General features: G+C 56.5%; 4 protein-coding genes across 4 annotated transcripts; 3 read left to right on the forward strand and 1 right to left on the reverse strand.

The window, feature by feature from the left end:
• Positions 1-52: 52 nt before the first annotated feature.
• Positions 53-701, forward strand: J3D65DRAFT_663371 (uncharacterized protein; the record flags this gene model as incomplete). The annotated part of the gene is made up of 3 exons (XM_066802658.1): positions 53-99; positions 321-379; positions 496-701. 3 exons carry the CDS (start codon positions 53-55, stop codon positions 699-701), a joined length of 312 nt encoding a protein of 103 aa, XP_066659332.1.
• A 562-nt stretch (positions 702-1263) lies between these two features.
• J3D65DRAFT_6209 (uncharacterized protein) lies at positions 1264-4813 on the reverse strand. The gene is made up of 2 exons (XM_066799899.1): positions 4515-4813; positions 1264-4462 (listed from the first exon to the last, which is right to left on the reverse strand). Exon 2 carries the CDS (start codon positions 4371-4373, stop codon positions 1545-1547), a length of 2829 nt encoding a protein of 942 aa, XP_066659333.1. The 5' UTR covers positions 4374-4462; positions 4515-4813; the 3' UTR covers positions 1264-1544.
• A 1268-nt stretch (positions 4814-6081) lies between these two features.
• J3D65DRAFT_608525 (NADPH dehydrogenase) lies at positions 6082-7818 on the forward strand. Its single transcript, XM_066798588.1, has 2 exons — positions 6082-6607; positions 6657-7818. Exons 1-2 carry the CDS (start codon positions 6431-6433, stop codon positions 7602-7604), a joined length of 1125 nt encoding a protein of 374 aa, XP_066659334.1. The 5' UTR covers positions 6082-6430; the 3' UTR covers positions 7605-7818.
• A 300-nt stretch (positions 7819-8118) lies between these two features.
• Positions 8119-15187, forward strand: J3D65DRAFT_608531 (putative SH3 and Ded_cyto domain protein). The gene is made up of 2 exons (XM_066798589.1): positions 8119-13997; positions 14062-15187. Exons 1-2 carry the CDS (start codon positions 8459-8461, stop codon positions 15003-15005), a joined length of 6483 nt encoding a protein of 2160 aa, XP_066659335.1. The 5' UTR covers positions 8119-8458; the 3' UTR covers positions 15006-15187.
• The last annotated feature ends 548 nt before the right edge of the window (positions 15188-15735 follow it).

Below are 15735 nucleotides of genomic sequence, written 5' to 3' on the forward strand. Positions count from 1 at the left end.
TCCTGTTACCGTGCCACCGAGCTCCAACCAAACAAACCATCTACGAAGCAACATGTCGGACAAGCTCATGGACACGGCGCCGGGCGGCCAGTCGACGCAGTAAGCGGCTTCTCCAGCTCCACGCCCTCCTTCCACTCCGTCCACTACTCTCTCTTCTCTCCCAAATCACATCTGCTTCGTCGTATTCTGCCAGCAGAGCGGCGCCATCCGTCTTGCCTTGCTGCTCGACCTGTGTGCTCAACGCAAGCAACGACAATGTATGGATTGGATTGAATTGAATTGAGTTGTAATGCTGATTCGCTGCCGTGTGCCGCCGCTAGATACGAATCCATCAAGCAGTTCACCAACCCCCCGGACAAGGACGTCGGACAGCTGGGCGGTATGTTTCCTCCTCCTTCTCATTCATCCCTTCGCCAATCCTCCCCACCCCTCACCCTCACCACACCACTCCCCCACATTCCAACATCCCTCACCCACTAACCAAACCAACAACAGACCCCACCAACGCGACTAAATCCGCCTCCACATCCACCCAAACCTACACCGGCAAGAACGCGTCGTTGAACAAGTCGGCGCCAGGCGCAGGCGAGGCGCTGGGAAGTAGTGGGAGCGCGGACGAGGAGGCGGAGCAGGAGCAGCGGGCGAGGCGTGAGCAGGGTTATGGAGGGGAGAGAGATATGCGGCGGGATGTTGGTGCGTGAGGTGTGGGCTATGGAGTAGGATATGAGAGACTTGAGGGAGATGGCGGTGATGGGATGAGCTTGAGGCTTGCTGGGAACAAGGTCACGCGCATGTCGTGGCAGGGAATGAGTGCATGAATTGATGAATGAATTAAGAAGATGAAGCTGTAAGAGTGGTTGAGCGTCGTTTCTCCTCTCCTCTCCTGTCCTGTCCTCTTTTTGACAGGTCGCCGTGTGCTCACGCCTCTCTCTGTCTAGCACTATACCTGGCAATTGTCTATCTGTGATGGCATGGCATGGCATGGCATGGCATGGCGGATGACTGCTGCTTTGGCGTTGTCAGGAGTGAGATATCCGCCATGGTAGAATGTGTAGATTACGTGAGAGGCGTATAGATATGGATGGCACCGAGGTAGCCAGTGAGGCAAGATAAGACAGTAAGGTATGCATGTAAGTACCTACTCAGTCGCGCACACATAAATTCAGAGAGCACAAGCAGGTAATAGTATCAAGTGCGACCAGATGCAGATTAAGTGGAATTCAGGAAAAGATGGAGTAACGACAAAGATAGGAGAGGCCTGTGCGTGGCCATGTGTGTGTGTGTGTGTGTGTGTGTGTGTGTGTGTGTAAGAGGTTAGATACAGACAGAGACAGGGACAAAGGAAAAGAAGAGAAAGGGAATGGGTTAAGTGAGTGAGTGAGTGTATGGTCGGATTCTTTTGCCGCCGCGCGTAACACAATCTTTTGGGCTGCAAAAGGAAAAGAGCAAAAGGAAGAGCAGAACAGGCGAAAATACAGGAGGGGTAAAAAGAAGAGAGAAAAAAAAAGAAAAGAAAAGGGAAAGATAGGGGAAGTGAGATCCCCCTACGCCCTACCACCCCACCCCCTGAACCCCTGCAAGAAGTTCAGCGACAGCCGCCCGTGCCCGCGCGCCGGCGGCGTGTTTGTCGTAAACGCCGTCGCGGTCGTCGACGGCACGGGCGACGGGACGAGCGCTGCCGCGGTGTTCGCGTTGTTGTTGCAGGGCATGCCGGGGAAGGGCGCGTCTTCCTCGTCCACGCGGCCCAGCGATGGCGGCGAGGCGCTGCTGGTGGTGAAGGGGGACGGTTCGGCGGGCAGGGGCAGCAGCGGCTTCGCTGAGCCACGGGGGACGGGGATTTGGAGTTTGTTGTCGTTGGAGTTGGAGTTGTTGAAGGGGAGGTCGGCGTCGCGTTCGACGCTGCTGCCGCGCTGCTCGCCGCCGCCGCGCCATCCGCGCCAGATGACGGCGCTCCAGCGCTTCGCTGCTGCACCGAGCCCTCCAGTCGGCGTCGTCTCGCCGCCGTCATCGCGGCCTCCATCTCTCTCCTTGTTGTCTGCGTCGCCGCGACCGACGCGCACCCAACCCTTTTCGCTCTTCCCGTGCTGCGATGATGGTGGCTTGTTTTCGAGTTTGAGGCCCGCCGTCGCCCACGCCCTCATCGACCCCGACCCCTTGCGTGCCAGAGCTCGCGCCCTGTCCGCTGCCCCCGACGCGCTCTCCAGGTCGAGCGCGGCGGCCGCGACGGCCTTGCCCTTTTCCCTGCCGCGCGAGCGCATCCCCACGCGCGATTGCATGCTACGAGCCGTGCTGCGGCTGCTGTGGGAGCGCGAGCGGGAACGGCCGCGGCTTGCGTCCTCAGCCACAGCGGCATCGGGGGCGATAGTGACGGATTTGGACGACTTCTTGGACCGCAGAGAGAGGCGGGACGACCGAGTCGAGGAGCGCGTCGACGGCCGCAGGAAATGGTGCTGGGGAAGCAGTGGGGAACATGGCTCCGGCAGAGGAATGGAAGCCCTTTGGACGTTGATTGTCGGGTTGGCGTTTGGCGGTGGTGGAGGCGTCGGCGGCAGCAAGCAAGGCGCGCTCGTGGCCGCGCCGCTGTCTGGCAGAATCGCTTGTGCATCTTCTGGCTTTTGCTCGGTGGCTGATGGTTCATCGGTTTCGTCGTCTGTGTCGTCTGCTTTCTTTGGCGTCGGCGCCTTGCCTTCAAGGGCTGCCAGGGCAGCTTCACGCGCGACAAGCACAGGTTCCGGCGCGGAGATTTCCGGTGGTTGAAGACCCAGCTTGGACGCACGGTTTGCACGGAAGCTTTTGGGAGCGGTTGAGAACTGCGTTGGGTCTGGGTCCGACGGCGGAGGCAGCGAGGTGGCGCTGTCCAACTTGTTCGTTCTCAAGGGCGCAACCTCGGGGACTGGGCTGCTCGCTCTGGAGGTCTGCGATGAGGTGTTGGTCGAAAGGCTGTGCATGCGCCTGGGCGACTTTGCCGGCGGCTCGATGGGGACAGAGCCCACCTGGAGCCCTGCGGGAAAGGCTGGGAAGGACGCATACGAGAAGCGCTTCGGAGACTTGGGAGGTGGAGACCGCGGTGGGCGACCTGTACCGTCGGCAGTGCTGAGCTTTCTTCCATGACGTCCAGTTGGACTGGTGACCTTGATATCAACAGTGGCAAGTGACTTCTTTGCGTCGAGTGATTCTCCTCCGCAGACGGTCCGTCTCTTGGCCTGTTTGTCTTGTGAGGCAGCCCCCGGCTCCATGTTGTTGCTCCGTCGAGTCGATCGCCGAAAGACAGGGTCCAGGAAGTTGAGGTGTCTCAAGCTCGACCTCTTCTCCTTCGTATCGCTTTGGCTCCAGTCGGGTCGGTCAATGGTTGCTCGTTTGGGACGTGGTGGGGGGCTGTTTTCTTGATCGCCCTTGATGTCTGAGAACCATGCGTCTAGGTCTGCCGTGCTGTTGGGTCTAGGTTTCCTGCCACTGAGGTCACGCTCCCGGCGGCTGGGATGTTGTCTTCGTGGGTCACTTTTAGGGTCTTTGGCAATCTGCGCAGCAACAAAGGCACGCCACGTTTCGCCGACGGCGGGCCCACGGAGATTTTCGTCACTCGACGTCGTCCGCATCTTGGCTCCGGCAGGGCGTCGATGCTTTGAGTATCTTTCGGAATTGGTTCGCTTTTGGATGGCTCTCAAGTAGCTTTCGGTGGAAGAGGACGGCGCCCTGGCCAGGTTGGGTCTGCTCCGGCTGTCTGATTCCTGCTCCTCCTTGACGGCTTCTAAAGAACTTGAGCGCCTGGGGTTGATTTGCTGCGGGGCTGTGCCAGCATATAAGCCTCTTGTCGTTGCTGCTCGCTTGACATTGTTTGCGGTGTTCGTTTGTCGTCCTGGTTCCTTTGCCGGTCCGTGCCTCCTAATCTCATGAACATCCTTCCCCTTACTTTCATTGGACTTTTCATTTCCAATCGACAGCGGTCGCCTTTTTCTAGATTCGTTCGCGTCGATGGGCGCGCGGTCTGTTTTTGGTGTCCCGCCGTTTGACGTCTTTGCTGCACTCTCGCTTCCGACGTCACGGTCTGTGGTATTTTTGGGCTTTGCCGAATCTGTCACGCGAATTTGCTTTGACAGCTTTGCGTCTGCAACGGACGCCTTGTTCATCGAAGATTCCGCCGCGTGGGATGGGGCGGTGGTGGTAATCAGGGAGCCGGCCGTCATCGATACCCTTTGCAACCTCTTCTCAACAGCAGTTTTGGTGCCCTCGAGCTGCACAGGTTGAGCATCATCAGAAGATTCTGCAGCATGGCCGGCCCTAAGCAGCAGCAGCCTCTCCAGTCGGCGCGTCAGCTCGCGTGCGTCCACTGGCGAGCTACACGGCCTCGCCTTTTGAGTCTGAATAGTCGGCATCACGTTCTCTCCAGAACCCACAGCTGATCCGCTTTCCAGAAGAAAATCTTTCACATAAACTCTCCCTGTCGAAGCTCAATCAAAGATTGCTGACATTGGGATCAGCATCAAAGAGCAGAGGATTCAAAGGGGTGGACATACCTAGTCGACAAGGCACCAGTTCGTGGAGCGGGAGAGATTGCTAGAGAAGACTGCCAATGTTCATTCCCGGCCGCACCAATTGCACAGCTGAGGCTGGAGGGAGGATAGGAAAACACCACACCCAACAGCGAATGCATTGATCATGAATATAAACAAGGCCAGGAGAGGAGGGACCGTACGATAGCAGACGCTAGCGGCGATTCGAGAGCAAAGGGGAAGTTCGGGAGCGAGCAACAGGTCAACCCTGGTTTCAGCTTCCTGGCAGCCGACTCGGACGACCACTACGCCATGCTTCTGTGCAAGAAGACTCAGCTGCGAGACGACCCGGAAAACAAAGCTGCAATGTAGTCGCGTGGTCAGTTTGATTGAATTGTGGACAGGTAAAAGGAGGGAGCTGGCTGTCGTCAGTCGTATAGAGAGGCGTCGTGGGGGCGTGAATTTGGCTTGGGGCACTAAGGCGCAATAGGGGACGCGACTTTTGCTAGAGCGGAGAAGGGGTCCTGTTTAGATAGTAGCGTTGATGCGGGCGAATTGGCGAGTAACTCCACAACTTTCAAGGGCGGTCTCGGCTTTTCCGCCTTTCTGTATGGGGTTATCTTCCAGCTGACGGGTCCCGCTTCATCAACCTAGCAGACAAGAGGAAATTGAGGAAATTAAGGAAAGACTTGGAAGGGCAGTGGTGTACCAGATGAGTATGCGGTTGCCAGGGGCTACAGAATTTGGGAAAATGGCATTCTCTGTCGGCTTTTCGTTTTGTTCTCGAGGGCGTCTGCACGAATACAGTAGACGGCAAAAAGCAAATGGCCGCTTTTGGAAATTTTTAAAAAGCAGTCTTCGCATGAGGCAAGTGGCTGTCGAGAGCCCATTGCGGCATGAGGGCTTGATCGGAAGCGGACAACAGGAGGGATACTTTGGTTGAGCAGAGGCTTTAGTGCGGTAATTGGACCCAAACTTTGACGGAGGGAGAACTGCGAAGCTCAAACGACAGTCGATTTGGCACAAATCACAGCCCCTGGTCTCTCGTCATACAAACGCCGGTTCCTCTTCGTATTCCACGGCGCAAGCATGCGTGGAGGGTTGAGAAGAATGCTGTGGCACGAGGCTGCTTGGAAATCGGGTGGATTGTCGTGGTTGACAGAGGTTGATCGCTCACTTCAAAGACACGTTCCTTGAAAGATGGACGTCCTGAGAATGGCGCCCCGGCGAACAAGCGCCATCATGGTGCCGACCTTGCCGCTCCAGTGAAGGCCATGTTTGTGTCTTCTGCTTGTTGCGGAGAGGAACACCGTCGGAACTCGGTCGGCGCAGCATCATCGCAGGCTGCTTGCCAAGTCGGCGTCGACGTAGCTGTAGAGGCCTGAGAGAAGATCGTAAAGGCGATGCAGCCATGGCGAAGCGAGCGCGACTCAGGAGAGAGGCGCGGCGGGGCGCTGCGAGTCAGGGGCGGCGCTGACAATTGACAGCAGTGGCGCAAGAAGCTTTTGCGGCTCGGGGATGGTGGGCCCGCGTTCTCTGCTGCTGTCTATGACGCAACTGAAGTCGTTGTTGTTTACAGCTTCAATAGCAACCTCACTTGACGACGCGCTTCACGTGCTCCCAGCCTACCATCACACATTACACTTGGGCTTTGGGATCGTTTGGCTGCTTGTTCTCACGCCATGATTACCTTGACACCAGTGATTGCGCAGAGAAGGCCGTCGAACAGCCGGCGATAGTGTCATAAACTTGTCCGTTGATTAGCAATCGGAACCCGCAGTTGTGTATGCCTGCCATGCTAGTACAGCATTGGCCCTGGAAATGGGCCTGACAAATGCTCATTCAAGCATTTATAGCCTGGAGTCTTCCAGAGACAGAACCACAGAAGCATTTCCCTCGCAATCACCATCCTCGCCTCATCTACCATCAACACCACAGCAATGGCCGCCAACAGCAAGCTCTTCACCCCTCTCAAGGTGGGCTCGACCCAGCTCGAGCACCGCATCGTCATGGCCCCCCTTACCCGCTTCAGGGCCGATGACGACCACGCCCCGCTCCCCATGGTTGCCGAGTACTACTCTCAACGCGCGAGCGTGCCCGGCACCCTGCTCATCGCTGTAAGTTTTGCTTTGAAAGCATGCTCGGACTCAGGCTGACCATAAACAGGAAGCCACCTTCATTACGAAGCGCGCTGGTGGCTACCCGAACGCCCCTGGTCTCTACACCGACGAGCAGCTGGCTGCGTGGAAAAAGGTCACCGACGCTGTTCACGCCAAGCGCTCCAAAATCTTTGTCCAGCTGTGGGCTCATGGTCGTGCAGCATCGCCCGAGGTTCTCGAGAAGGAGGGCGTCAAGGACGGCTTTGTCAGCTCTAGCCCAACTCCCATGTCCAGCGACGGTCCCACGCCGAGAGCGCTGACCGAAGACGAAATCGAGCAATACATCCGCGACTACGCGCAGGCGGCCAAGGATGCCGTCGAAAAGGCCGGATTCGATGGAGTTGAGATTCACGCCGCCAACGGCTATCTCATCGACCAATTCTTCCAAGATGTCTGCAACAAGAGAACCGACAAATGGGGTGGTAGTGTCGAGAACAGGGCGCGCTTCGGTCTCGACGTCGCCAAGGCGGTAGTGCAAGCGGTTGGTGCGGACAAGACTGGCATCAGGTTGTCGCCGTGGTCGAAATTCCAGGGAATGCGTATGGCAGACCCCGTTCCGCAATTCACCCACATCATCAAGGGCTTGAAGGAGCTCGACCTCGCATACCTGCACCTCGTCGAGTCGCGCATCTCGGGCAACGCAGAGGTTGAGTCGAGCGATCGTCTCGACTTTGCACTGGCGACCTGGGGCAAGGAGAAGGCGGCGTTGATTGCTGGCGGCTTGACTGCGGCGTCGGCAAAGAAGACAGTGGACGAGGATTATCCCGAATACAACGTCGGCGTCGTCTTTGGACGGTACTTCATCTCGACGCCCGACCTGGTCTTCAGGGTGTACAAGGGTCTCGAGTTCAACGAGTACAACCGGGATACCTTTTACAACGCCAAGAGCGAAGTGGGATACATTGACTACCCCTTCAGCGCAGAGTTTCACAAGGGAGGCGTGTCCACGTTGTGAGAGAGGGATCGGAGCTCGTGGCACGCACACGCGAGAGGAGGGAGTGGTGCGGAAGAGGGAGGGACGACTGAAATTCTGAGCATCTGCTCGGCGGCCTTGAATGTTTGGCACCAAGCGTCGGAGAGTCAGGGCCTCATAGACATGATTGGATAGACTGACGAGACTAGAGAAATGAAATAGCCATACCTACAGATTATAATTATCCCGCTCCCGCGCGCAGAGCTCTGACCATGTTTATGTGCTGGCGCTTGGCCTCATTGTCTGAGGCGTCGATCCTGCAAACAACCTAACGCGCAGCAGAGGCCTCCGCGTGTCGTCTCGGCGGGGTCGCTGTTTGCTTTTGCTGGCCCTTGAGTTTGTCGGTGACGGCAGCAAAAGGCGTAGAATGCTACACGTCGATAAAGCTGCAATGGGCCGGTGTCTAGACCGTGGTGCGATGTCGGTGGCCTCGTGTCTTGTACCTGAACTACTGCGCTTTACCCGTGTCAGTGGCCTGTGTGCAGCGCTCCTGATCGCAGCTCTATCCCAGCACCACCATCAATTACCTTTCCACGCCCACCCCAACCCCAACCCCGGCCGTCCTCTCTTCGTGTCTCTCCCTCACGCCTCACGCCCCATCCGACCGTCCTGTCCTCTTCGCCCATCCCGATCGCCTCTCGTCCGCCACTCCCAGAAGCCTCCTCCCGCTCCTCCACCTCTGCCGCTCCGTACACCACCCGCCGTCCTCTCGCGTCCGAGCATCGCGACTCAGCGGCTGCGCTCCACAGCACCGACCATCCACAACCCTCCGACCCGCATTGCGCGTAATGCAATTGTCGCCCCAGAATCGCGTCTAGCGCCCTGAGCACAGCGCCATGCCCTGGCGGCCTGTCCCGCGGATTGCTTTTGCAATCTGCACATATCCCTTCCAGCCCTCATCGCCAGCCGACCTCCCGCTGGAGATTGGTGACGAGCTGTACATAATAGAGCAAGGCGGCAAAGATGGCGCCTGGTATCGTGGCTATCTGGTCGCGCCGCCTTCGCTGCTGGCGGGCCTGACTTCGTCCAAGGGCCAAACCCTCGAAGCGCGCGTCTTCTCCGGCATCTTCCCTCGCTGTTGCGTCGAAGTCCGCGAAGTCCTCGGTGACGCCAAGCCCAACGGCATCGACGAAGATGGCGTCGCAAATGGTCAGCAGCGCCCTGGATCCGACGACCACGCCAGCGACGGCGAACAGCCTGTGAATGGGTTGATCACTCCTGACGAGAGTTCGACCTCCAGTCCGGCCACGGCCAAGTCACACTCGCGAGCAAGCAACAATCTGGGTCTGGCCCTGACTCCAAAAGATGCAAAGAGGTCAAGCATGCTGTTGCGCCATGGCTCGCAAAAGGGGAAAAGAGAGACCTCTGGTTATTTCCTTCCGCTTTCACCAGTTTCCGTCGCGTCACGCGACCCCAACGCGCCGAAGCCGCCTGCTCCCGTTCCCATGCTAAAGATTGGAGACGAGACGCCGACATCACTTTCCGAACCGTTGGTAGACGAGATTGCTTCCTGCCTGCGCGAATGGCACTCCACCAAAGTACACGAGCTTTTGTTGGGTAGAAGATATGGCACACTGGATAAGATGACCACATTGGTACTCAAGTTGGACTCGGCACGAAGACAGCTGCTTCACAAGGTCTTGACCAAGAAAGAGTTGGACGTGGTTCGTGAAAGAACCGTGTGGGACCTCGTGGCTGGCAACAAAATGCTCTCAGGCGAGGTCATTGTGCGCAGTCCATCGCAAAAAGGCAGGATTCTGACATCGGAAGATTCTGCCATAGAAGTTACCCGTCTGCAGTCGATAATGAGTTTGCTGGACGAGCGGCCCACCCAATCTTCGGAAGAGCATACGTTATACCATGTGGCGGCCACAGTGCGCAACTACGTGGGCGAAATCAAACAGCCCACTACAGTCTGCATGTATCTCTGCTCAAAAGCCCCTGGCGCGAGCCCGCTTCCGCTTTCCGAAGTTTTCGCCACGGACTTGGTCAACCAAGACGGTGGGGAGTCTGCCATTGCCGAGGAGAAGATCAAGACGCTTTTTACAGATCTGAGCGCTGTGGACGTTGGCGAAGGTTCCGGAGCTGGTGCGAACACTTATCTCGTTGTCAAGATTCTTGGAAATGAGCCAGCCCGCATGGTCGCCACCCCGATGCCTCACCCCAGCATCACAAGAGACGGTTCAATATCTGGACAGGGAGGGCTTTCCTCGTCCAACAGCATCAACCGTGGACGAAGAAGCCTCATGTGGTCAGCTCGGCGGAAAAACTCCGATCCTGGCGAATTCACTGGTCTGAGACCATCTCAAAGCACGGCAAGCAGACCCTCGAGCGAACGGTCCGACAGCGCCCCAGCACGGGCAGTGACACCCAAGGAGCCAAAGGCATTGAGGAGAACGTTTGCAATTGGTGTGCTGCGCCTGGACTTCGCGGGCAAGGAACGGCAAGAATTCGAGCAAGAAGTATCTCTCTGGACGCCGAGCAACCCTCTGGACGAAGTCACTGAGGAGACGGAGAAGTGGGACGACCTTGTTTCGGAGCTCAACCCCAGCGTGACTGGAGTGTACAAGAAATACCCCTTCATCAACCGGCTGCAAATCTACATCAAGAACTTTGGCCATAGCGATGCAGAAACCCTCATCAAGAAGACTCCAACGCTTTTGCACAATGTTATCCAAAGCAAGAAGATTGGCTTCTCAGGTGCCCCGACAAAGTACAGGAGCGACATCTATCTGACACTTCGCGCACCATTTCTTCCGCAAAACTGCTTCCTGGCACACCCCAAAAGCGGATCGGTAGCGTTGGGCCAATCTTCAAATATGGCCAACCTCCAGTTGACCCTCGAAGTTCGCAAAGCGTCCGGAGACCGGATTGAAAATTGCATCTTCCCATCCGGAAACAGCAACGGACACACCGCATGGAGGACCACTGCCATTGAGAGAGGTGAATCGTGGAACCTGACGATCCGCTTTGCCATAAATCCTGAGGATGTCCCAGGATCCCACGTGGTCATGAGTCTTGCAGACGCACCGGGATTTCCATTCGCTTTGTGCTGGATGCCGCTGTGGACCGACGACGCCTTTGTCCGCGATGGAGAGCATACTTTGGCCATGTACAAGTATGATGAACACACCTCCAGCATGATTTCTGGTCGGGGTGCCTACTTGTCGTTGCCTTGGAATTCTCAAAAGAAGGACGAGGCAATCACTGGAACAATGGCTGCCGTCAAGATCAGGACCTACCTGTGCAGCACCAAGCACTCTCAAGACCCGAACCTCCTGTCTCTTTTGAAGTGGCGAGACCAGGGCGCGAACGCTATCGCAGACCTCCTCAAACGGTTCCTTTTCGTGCCCGAGATTGAAATCGTAAAACTCTTGTCCGAGGTCTTTGACTCGCTCTTTGAGATTCTCGTCGAAAATGCCGGCCGTGATGAGATTGAGGACTTGGTTTTCAATGCACTCGTCACTGTATTAGGAATTGTCCACGACCGCCGCTTCGACATGTCGCCTCTTGTGGACAAGTACGTGCAGACGCGATTCAATTACCCATTTGCCACGGCCGCTATGGTGAGGAGCTTCAATCGATTGTTGTCCAATCCAGTCGACCCGGCAACTTCGCGTGCTCTCCGATCAACCTTCAAGGTTGGCGCGCACATTTTCAAGTTCATCATGAAGGCCCGACTACAGCAGAAAGACAAAGAGGCAGGAATTGGAATCACTGGTCGCCAGTCGACCTTCACCAAGGATATGCAAAACATCTTCAAGGCCTTGGAATCTCTCATGACGAATGCGGCTCCCATCTTGGTTGGAACCAAGACTCTTCTCGTGCAGCACTTCCACACGTGGTTGCCAGAGTTGACAATATGCTTGACGCCGGCCGAAGTTCTCGAGCTCGCATCGAGCTTTATAGACTCTTGCGCCTTGGTTCAGGGCAAGCTCATTCTTTACAAACTCATCTTGGTCATGCATCTCAACGAGGTGGATGCTTTCAAGACATCGGGGACCAGATCAACTCTGGTCTCGAGAACTGTCAGATGGCTTGCTCCACATTGGGGCAAGACTGGCACAGTCAACGATCAGTGGAGAGACCAAGTGCGGCTTTGCTGCTCTGTCGTTGCGTCCCAGATTGAGGGACTCGGTCCAGAAGCCGCAGACTACATTCCAAAGCTGGTCGACTCGTACTTGACGGTATCTCACGCCCCCCGGGCTCCTAAACAACATCTGTCTCTACTTTTTCCCACCTCTTATCCGTTTTCTTCCAAGCAGATTGAGACTACCGGCGACTTTGACGAAATCTTGGTTGAACTGCTTGCCATTCTTGCAGCTATCACCAATCTTCCCATTACGATTCACCCCGATCTACCCAAGGATGAAATGGTCTCTTTTCTTTCAGATACCCTACAGGTTCTCATGGCAAGCTTGGATGGCGGGGCGTTTCCAAAGACATGGCTCAGTGTCAACATTTATCATCACAAGGCCACCATGAAGGCCCTGGAAAAGCTCTGTGGCGTTCTTATCGACTCATTCATTCCGGATCCCGATCAGGCCGAAGAATTCGCAACTGATCTTTGGAAATCCTTCTTCGACACGCTACTCAAACTCGTTAGCAGCGATGCTCTTGCACTCGAGACGTTCCCCGAGCAAAAGCGAAGAGCAGTGTGGAAGATTGCTGGAGATGTGCGCGAGCTTGGCGCCGAATTGCTCCGCCGAAGCTGGGATGCCATTGGCTGGGAGACGACCGCTGACGACCGCGATCGCTATGGCCTGGAAAAGATGGGCGGTTACCAAGTGCAATACGTACCTGGGCTCGTTGCTCCCATTGTTGAGCTCTGTCTCAGCGTTCACCAAGGGCTGAGAAGCGTGGCGATTCAAGTCTTGCAAACAATGATTGTCAGCGAGTGGTCGCTGTCAGAGGACCTGGGCTTGATTCAGGCGGAGATGATTGATTGTCTGGACCGCCTCTTCAAGACCAAGAATCTGACGGAGAGTGTCATACAGAAGCTCTTCATCAACGAACTCATCGACCTGTTTGAGCCCATGGCGCAAGATCCAGATGACGCGCTTTTCAACGCTGTCAAGGACCTCATCAATACCATTGATGAACTGCTTGATTTGCTGGTCGCAGTACACGGCCGCGAAAGCTCAGGCGAAGTATTCCACATCATGGACACTCTCCACTTGATGGAATTCTTGAAGGACATGCAAAAAGAAGACATTTACATTCGCTACGTCCATCAGCTTGCACAGATTCAGGCGGAAGCAGGAAATATGACCGAGGCAGGTCTCGCGCTTCGTCTGCACGCCGAACTGTACGAATGGGACCCTACAACAACCGTTCAAGTCTTGGAGGACCCGCCCTTCCCTGCACAGACTGCATTCGACAGGAAAGAGCACCTCTACTTTGAAATGATCAAGCATTACGAGGACGGTCTATCGTGGAACAATGCCTTGGCAGCCTACCAGGAGCTCGCCGGACAATACGAGCACAATGTTTTCGACTTTGCCAAACTCGCACGCACGCAACGAGCCATGGCAACTGTCTATGAGAGCATCAACAGAGGCGATAGGCAGCTCCCACGCTACTTCCGTGTTGTGTACAGAGGATTAGGCTGGCCTCACGCACTTCGAGACAAGCAGTTTGTCTTTGAGGGCTCGCCAATGGACAATCGCGCTACGTTCACAGATCGCTTGCAGCAGCAACACCCGTCTGCTCAGATTTCGACTGGAGCACAAGACGAGGATGTCGAGGGCCAGTACTTGGAAATCTTTTCAGTCGGCCCACAGAAAGACCTCATGCATCCAATCTACCAGCGGCCAAAGGTAGCGCAGACAATACGGGACTACTACGTCCTGTCCACGCCCAACAGGTTTTCAACAACTTCGCGACTTCAAGGTGCCAATGAAACCAATCTCAAGGAGCGGAGAGTGCACAAGGTCATTTACACCACTGCCGAGACATTCCCCACGATCCTTCGACGCAGTGAGATTGTGTCCGTCGAAGAGGTCATCTACACGCCTCTCCAGACTGCCCTCGAGCGGACCATCAGAAAGACGGCCGAATTAGCTGCTCTCGAGAGGCGGGTGGCCAACGGTGAAGATTCAGCGCTGCAGATGCTGACCGAGTCGCTCATGTTGTCTGTTGACTCCAAGTCACCCAACAGCGTAGCGCAATACAGAGAACTCCTTCCTAGACCCCTCCCCCCCGTTGGATCCGATGCTGGCGAGGATGACGATGACGGACTGTTGGAACCCCCTCTGGAGCCCCTGGAGAGCGCCCTCAAAAATGCGCTCATGGATCATGCACTGATGGTGAAGAGATGCCTTGGCACCTACACCAGACCGGCGCAGCTAGCAACAGCTCAGGACCTCTCCGGACGTAAGCCCAGGCCTCCTTGAAATGGACTCGGAAGAAACCACTCTGCTAACAACCAGCCCGCCAGGCTTCGAGCAAACCTTCGCTCCCGAACTCGAAGCCCTCCATGTCGGCCAGCTCACCCACCTGCTTTCTGCGCCCAGCCACCACTACAACAGCTCGTCCCTTTTGAACCCGTCGATCGCACAAGCGACCGTCATTCCGCTCCTCCAAGCCGCGCCCTCGCCAGCTGCGTTTGAAAAGATGCGCCTGTCGGCCGCGGCGCTCCTCCCTTCGTCTGCCTTGTTCCCTTCCCCGTCTCCGGACACGACGCCGCGAGCCGTCTCGCGCAATGATAAGAACCGGCTCTCGCTCACCTTTCTCAAGCGCAACTCGGCCTCACTTTCATCCAATCACGCGCACCACGCTTCGGACTCGACGGTGCGCAGCGGCGGCCAAAACAACAACTCGGCCGCCGCCAGCTACGCGCCTCAAAACCTGGCCGCAGCCCTGAGCGCCGCCGCCGCGGCAGGAGGCGAACGAGGAGGCGGCGGACTCAAGCCCACCAGCGACGACGCCCGCCAATCGACATCACGGTCCCACTCCTTCGCCGACACTCTGGCCACGTCCAACACCAACACGTCGACGACTTCGCAGAGCCAGTCGCAAAACCCGCGCCGCCGCAGCCGCAGCCGCAGCCACCACCGACTTTCCTTCCTGCACTCCACCAGCAGCAACACGTCGGCGGCCGCGCTCCCCAAGACCAGTCCGGCACACCCTACCGACTCGGCCGCTGCGACCGGGGGTGGGCGCCCCGGCACCAGCGTCAGCGAGAACAACGCCATGCTCGGCCGCATCAGCAGCGCAGCTGCACGCGGAGGAAACGAGAACAAGAGCGCCACGACGTCGTCGTCGACGGCGGGCGGCCTGGCAAAGGACGTCAAAAAGCGCTTCAGCATGCTCAACATTGGGCGCATAGGCAGCAGCAAGGGACAGGTCAGGGTTGGCGAGAGCGTGGTTGAAGAGCAATAGTCCTAGTGGTGGTGGTGGTGCGTGCGTTTTTCATCGTTCTTGTTGGGTTTTTGCTTTTTGGCACTGGAGCCGTTTGGATCTGGTTTGAACGGGGCTGGAAAATAGGCGGCGGGTAGGCAGACAGGCAGAGACATGAGTCCGAACGAGACGATCGACTGTGGGAGGGTAATTGTGGATGGATGATTTTTATTTTTCTGCCTTCTTCTTTTTGTTGTACATACTTTCTCTTCTGGTCGATGCTGCGGCAGCAGCAGCAGCAGCAGCAGCGTGCCTGCCTCCTCGTACGGATGGGGAGAAAGGATACGCGTCATTCAGCGGCTTCGTCTTTTGTCGTTGCGCTCTCCCACTCACCTTACATACTTCGTTCGCAGTCTCTTCGGTTTTGCCTTCCTTCTCCACTTCCTCCTCGTCCTGCTTCCTTCTTTGCTTGACACGTCGTCCCTCTTCCTTGTAGTCATTCGTGCGTGCGCTGGTGGATGAGCGTTGTTGGCTCTCCTTTTTGATGCTACTACTTGTTTGTCTCGAGTCCGACTGAAGAAAAAAGATTCTCTCCTTAAGGGTTGGACTGGTTGGTTGGTTGGTTGGTTTGCATGTATTTACGTACTTTGATAGAGCGGGCCCGAAGCGCGAGAGCTAGCAAGAGAGAGAGAGAGAGAGTAATGATTGGTTCGCGCAGAGTCGGATTGGACAACGGTGGGGCAGGAGAGGAAGAGTACGAGAGAGAGCGTGT

This window comes from Phyllosticta citribraziliensis, assembly GCF_038025025.1.
Source record: "Phyllosticta citribraziliensis strain CPC 17464 chromosome Unknown J3D65scaffold_1, whole genome shotgun sequence".
NCBI lineage: Eukaryota > Fungi > Ascomycota > Dothideomycetes > Botryosphaeriales > Phyllostictaceae > Phyllosticta > Phyllosticta citribraziliensis.

Excerpts from the sequence above, each read along its gene's own strand:
- J3D65DRAFT_608525 (XM_066798588.1), top strand. The coding sequence starts at position 6,431 with ATGGCCGCCAACAGCAAGCTCTTCACCCCTCTCAAGGTGGGCTCGACC. Across the intron at positions 6,608-6,656 it reads CCGGCACCCTGCTCATCGCT|GAAGCCACCTTCATTACGAA; the intron begins GTAAGTTTTGCT and ends GACCATAAACAG.
- J3D65DRAFT_6209 (XM_066799899.1), bottom strand. The coding sequence starts at position 4,373 with ATGCCGACTATTCAGACTCAAAAGGCGAGGCCGTGTAGCTCGCCAGTG.
- J3D65DRAFT_608531 (XM_066798589.1), top strand. The coding sequence starts at position 8,459 with ATGCCCTGGCGGCCTGTCCCGCGGATTGCTTTTGCAATCTGCACATAT. Across the intron at positions 13,998-14,061 it reads AGCTCAGGACCTCTCCGGAC|GCTTCGAGCAAACCTTCGCT; the intron begins GTAAGCCCAGGC and ends CCAGCCCGCCAG.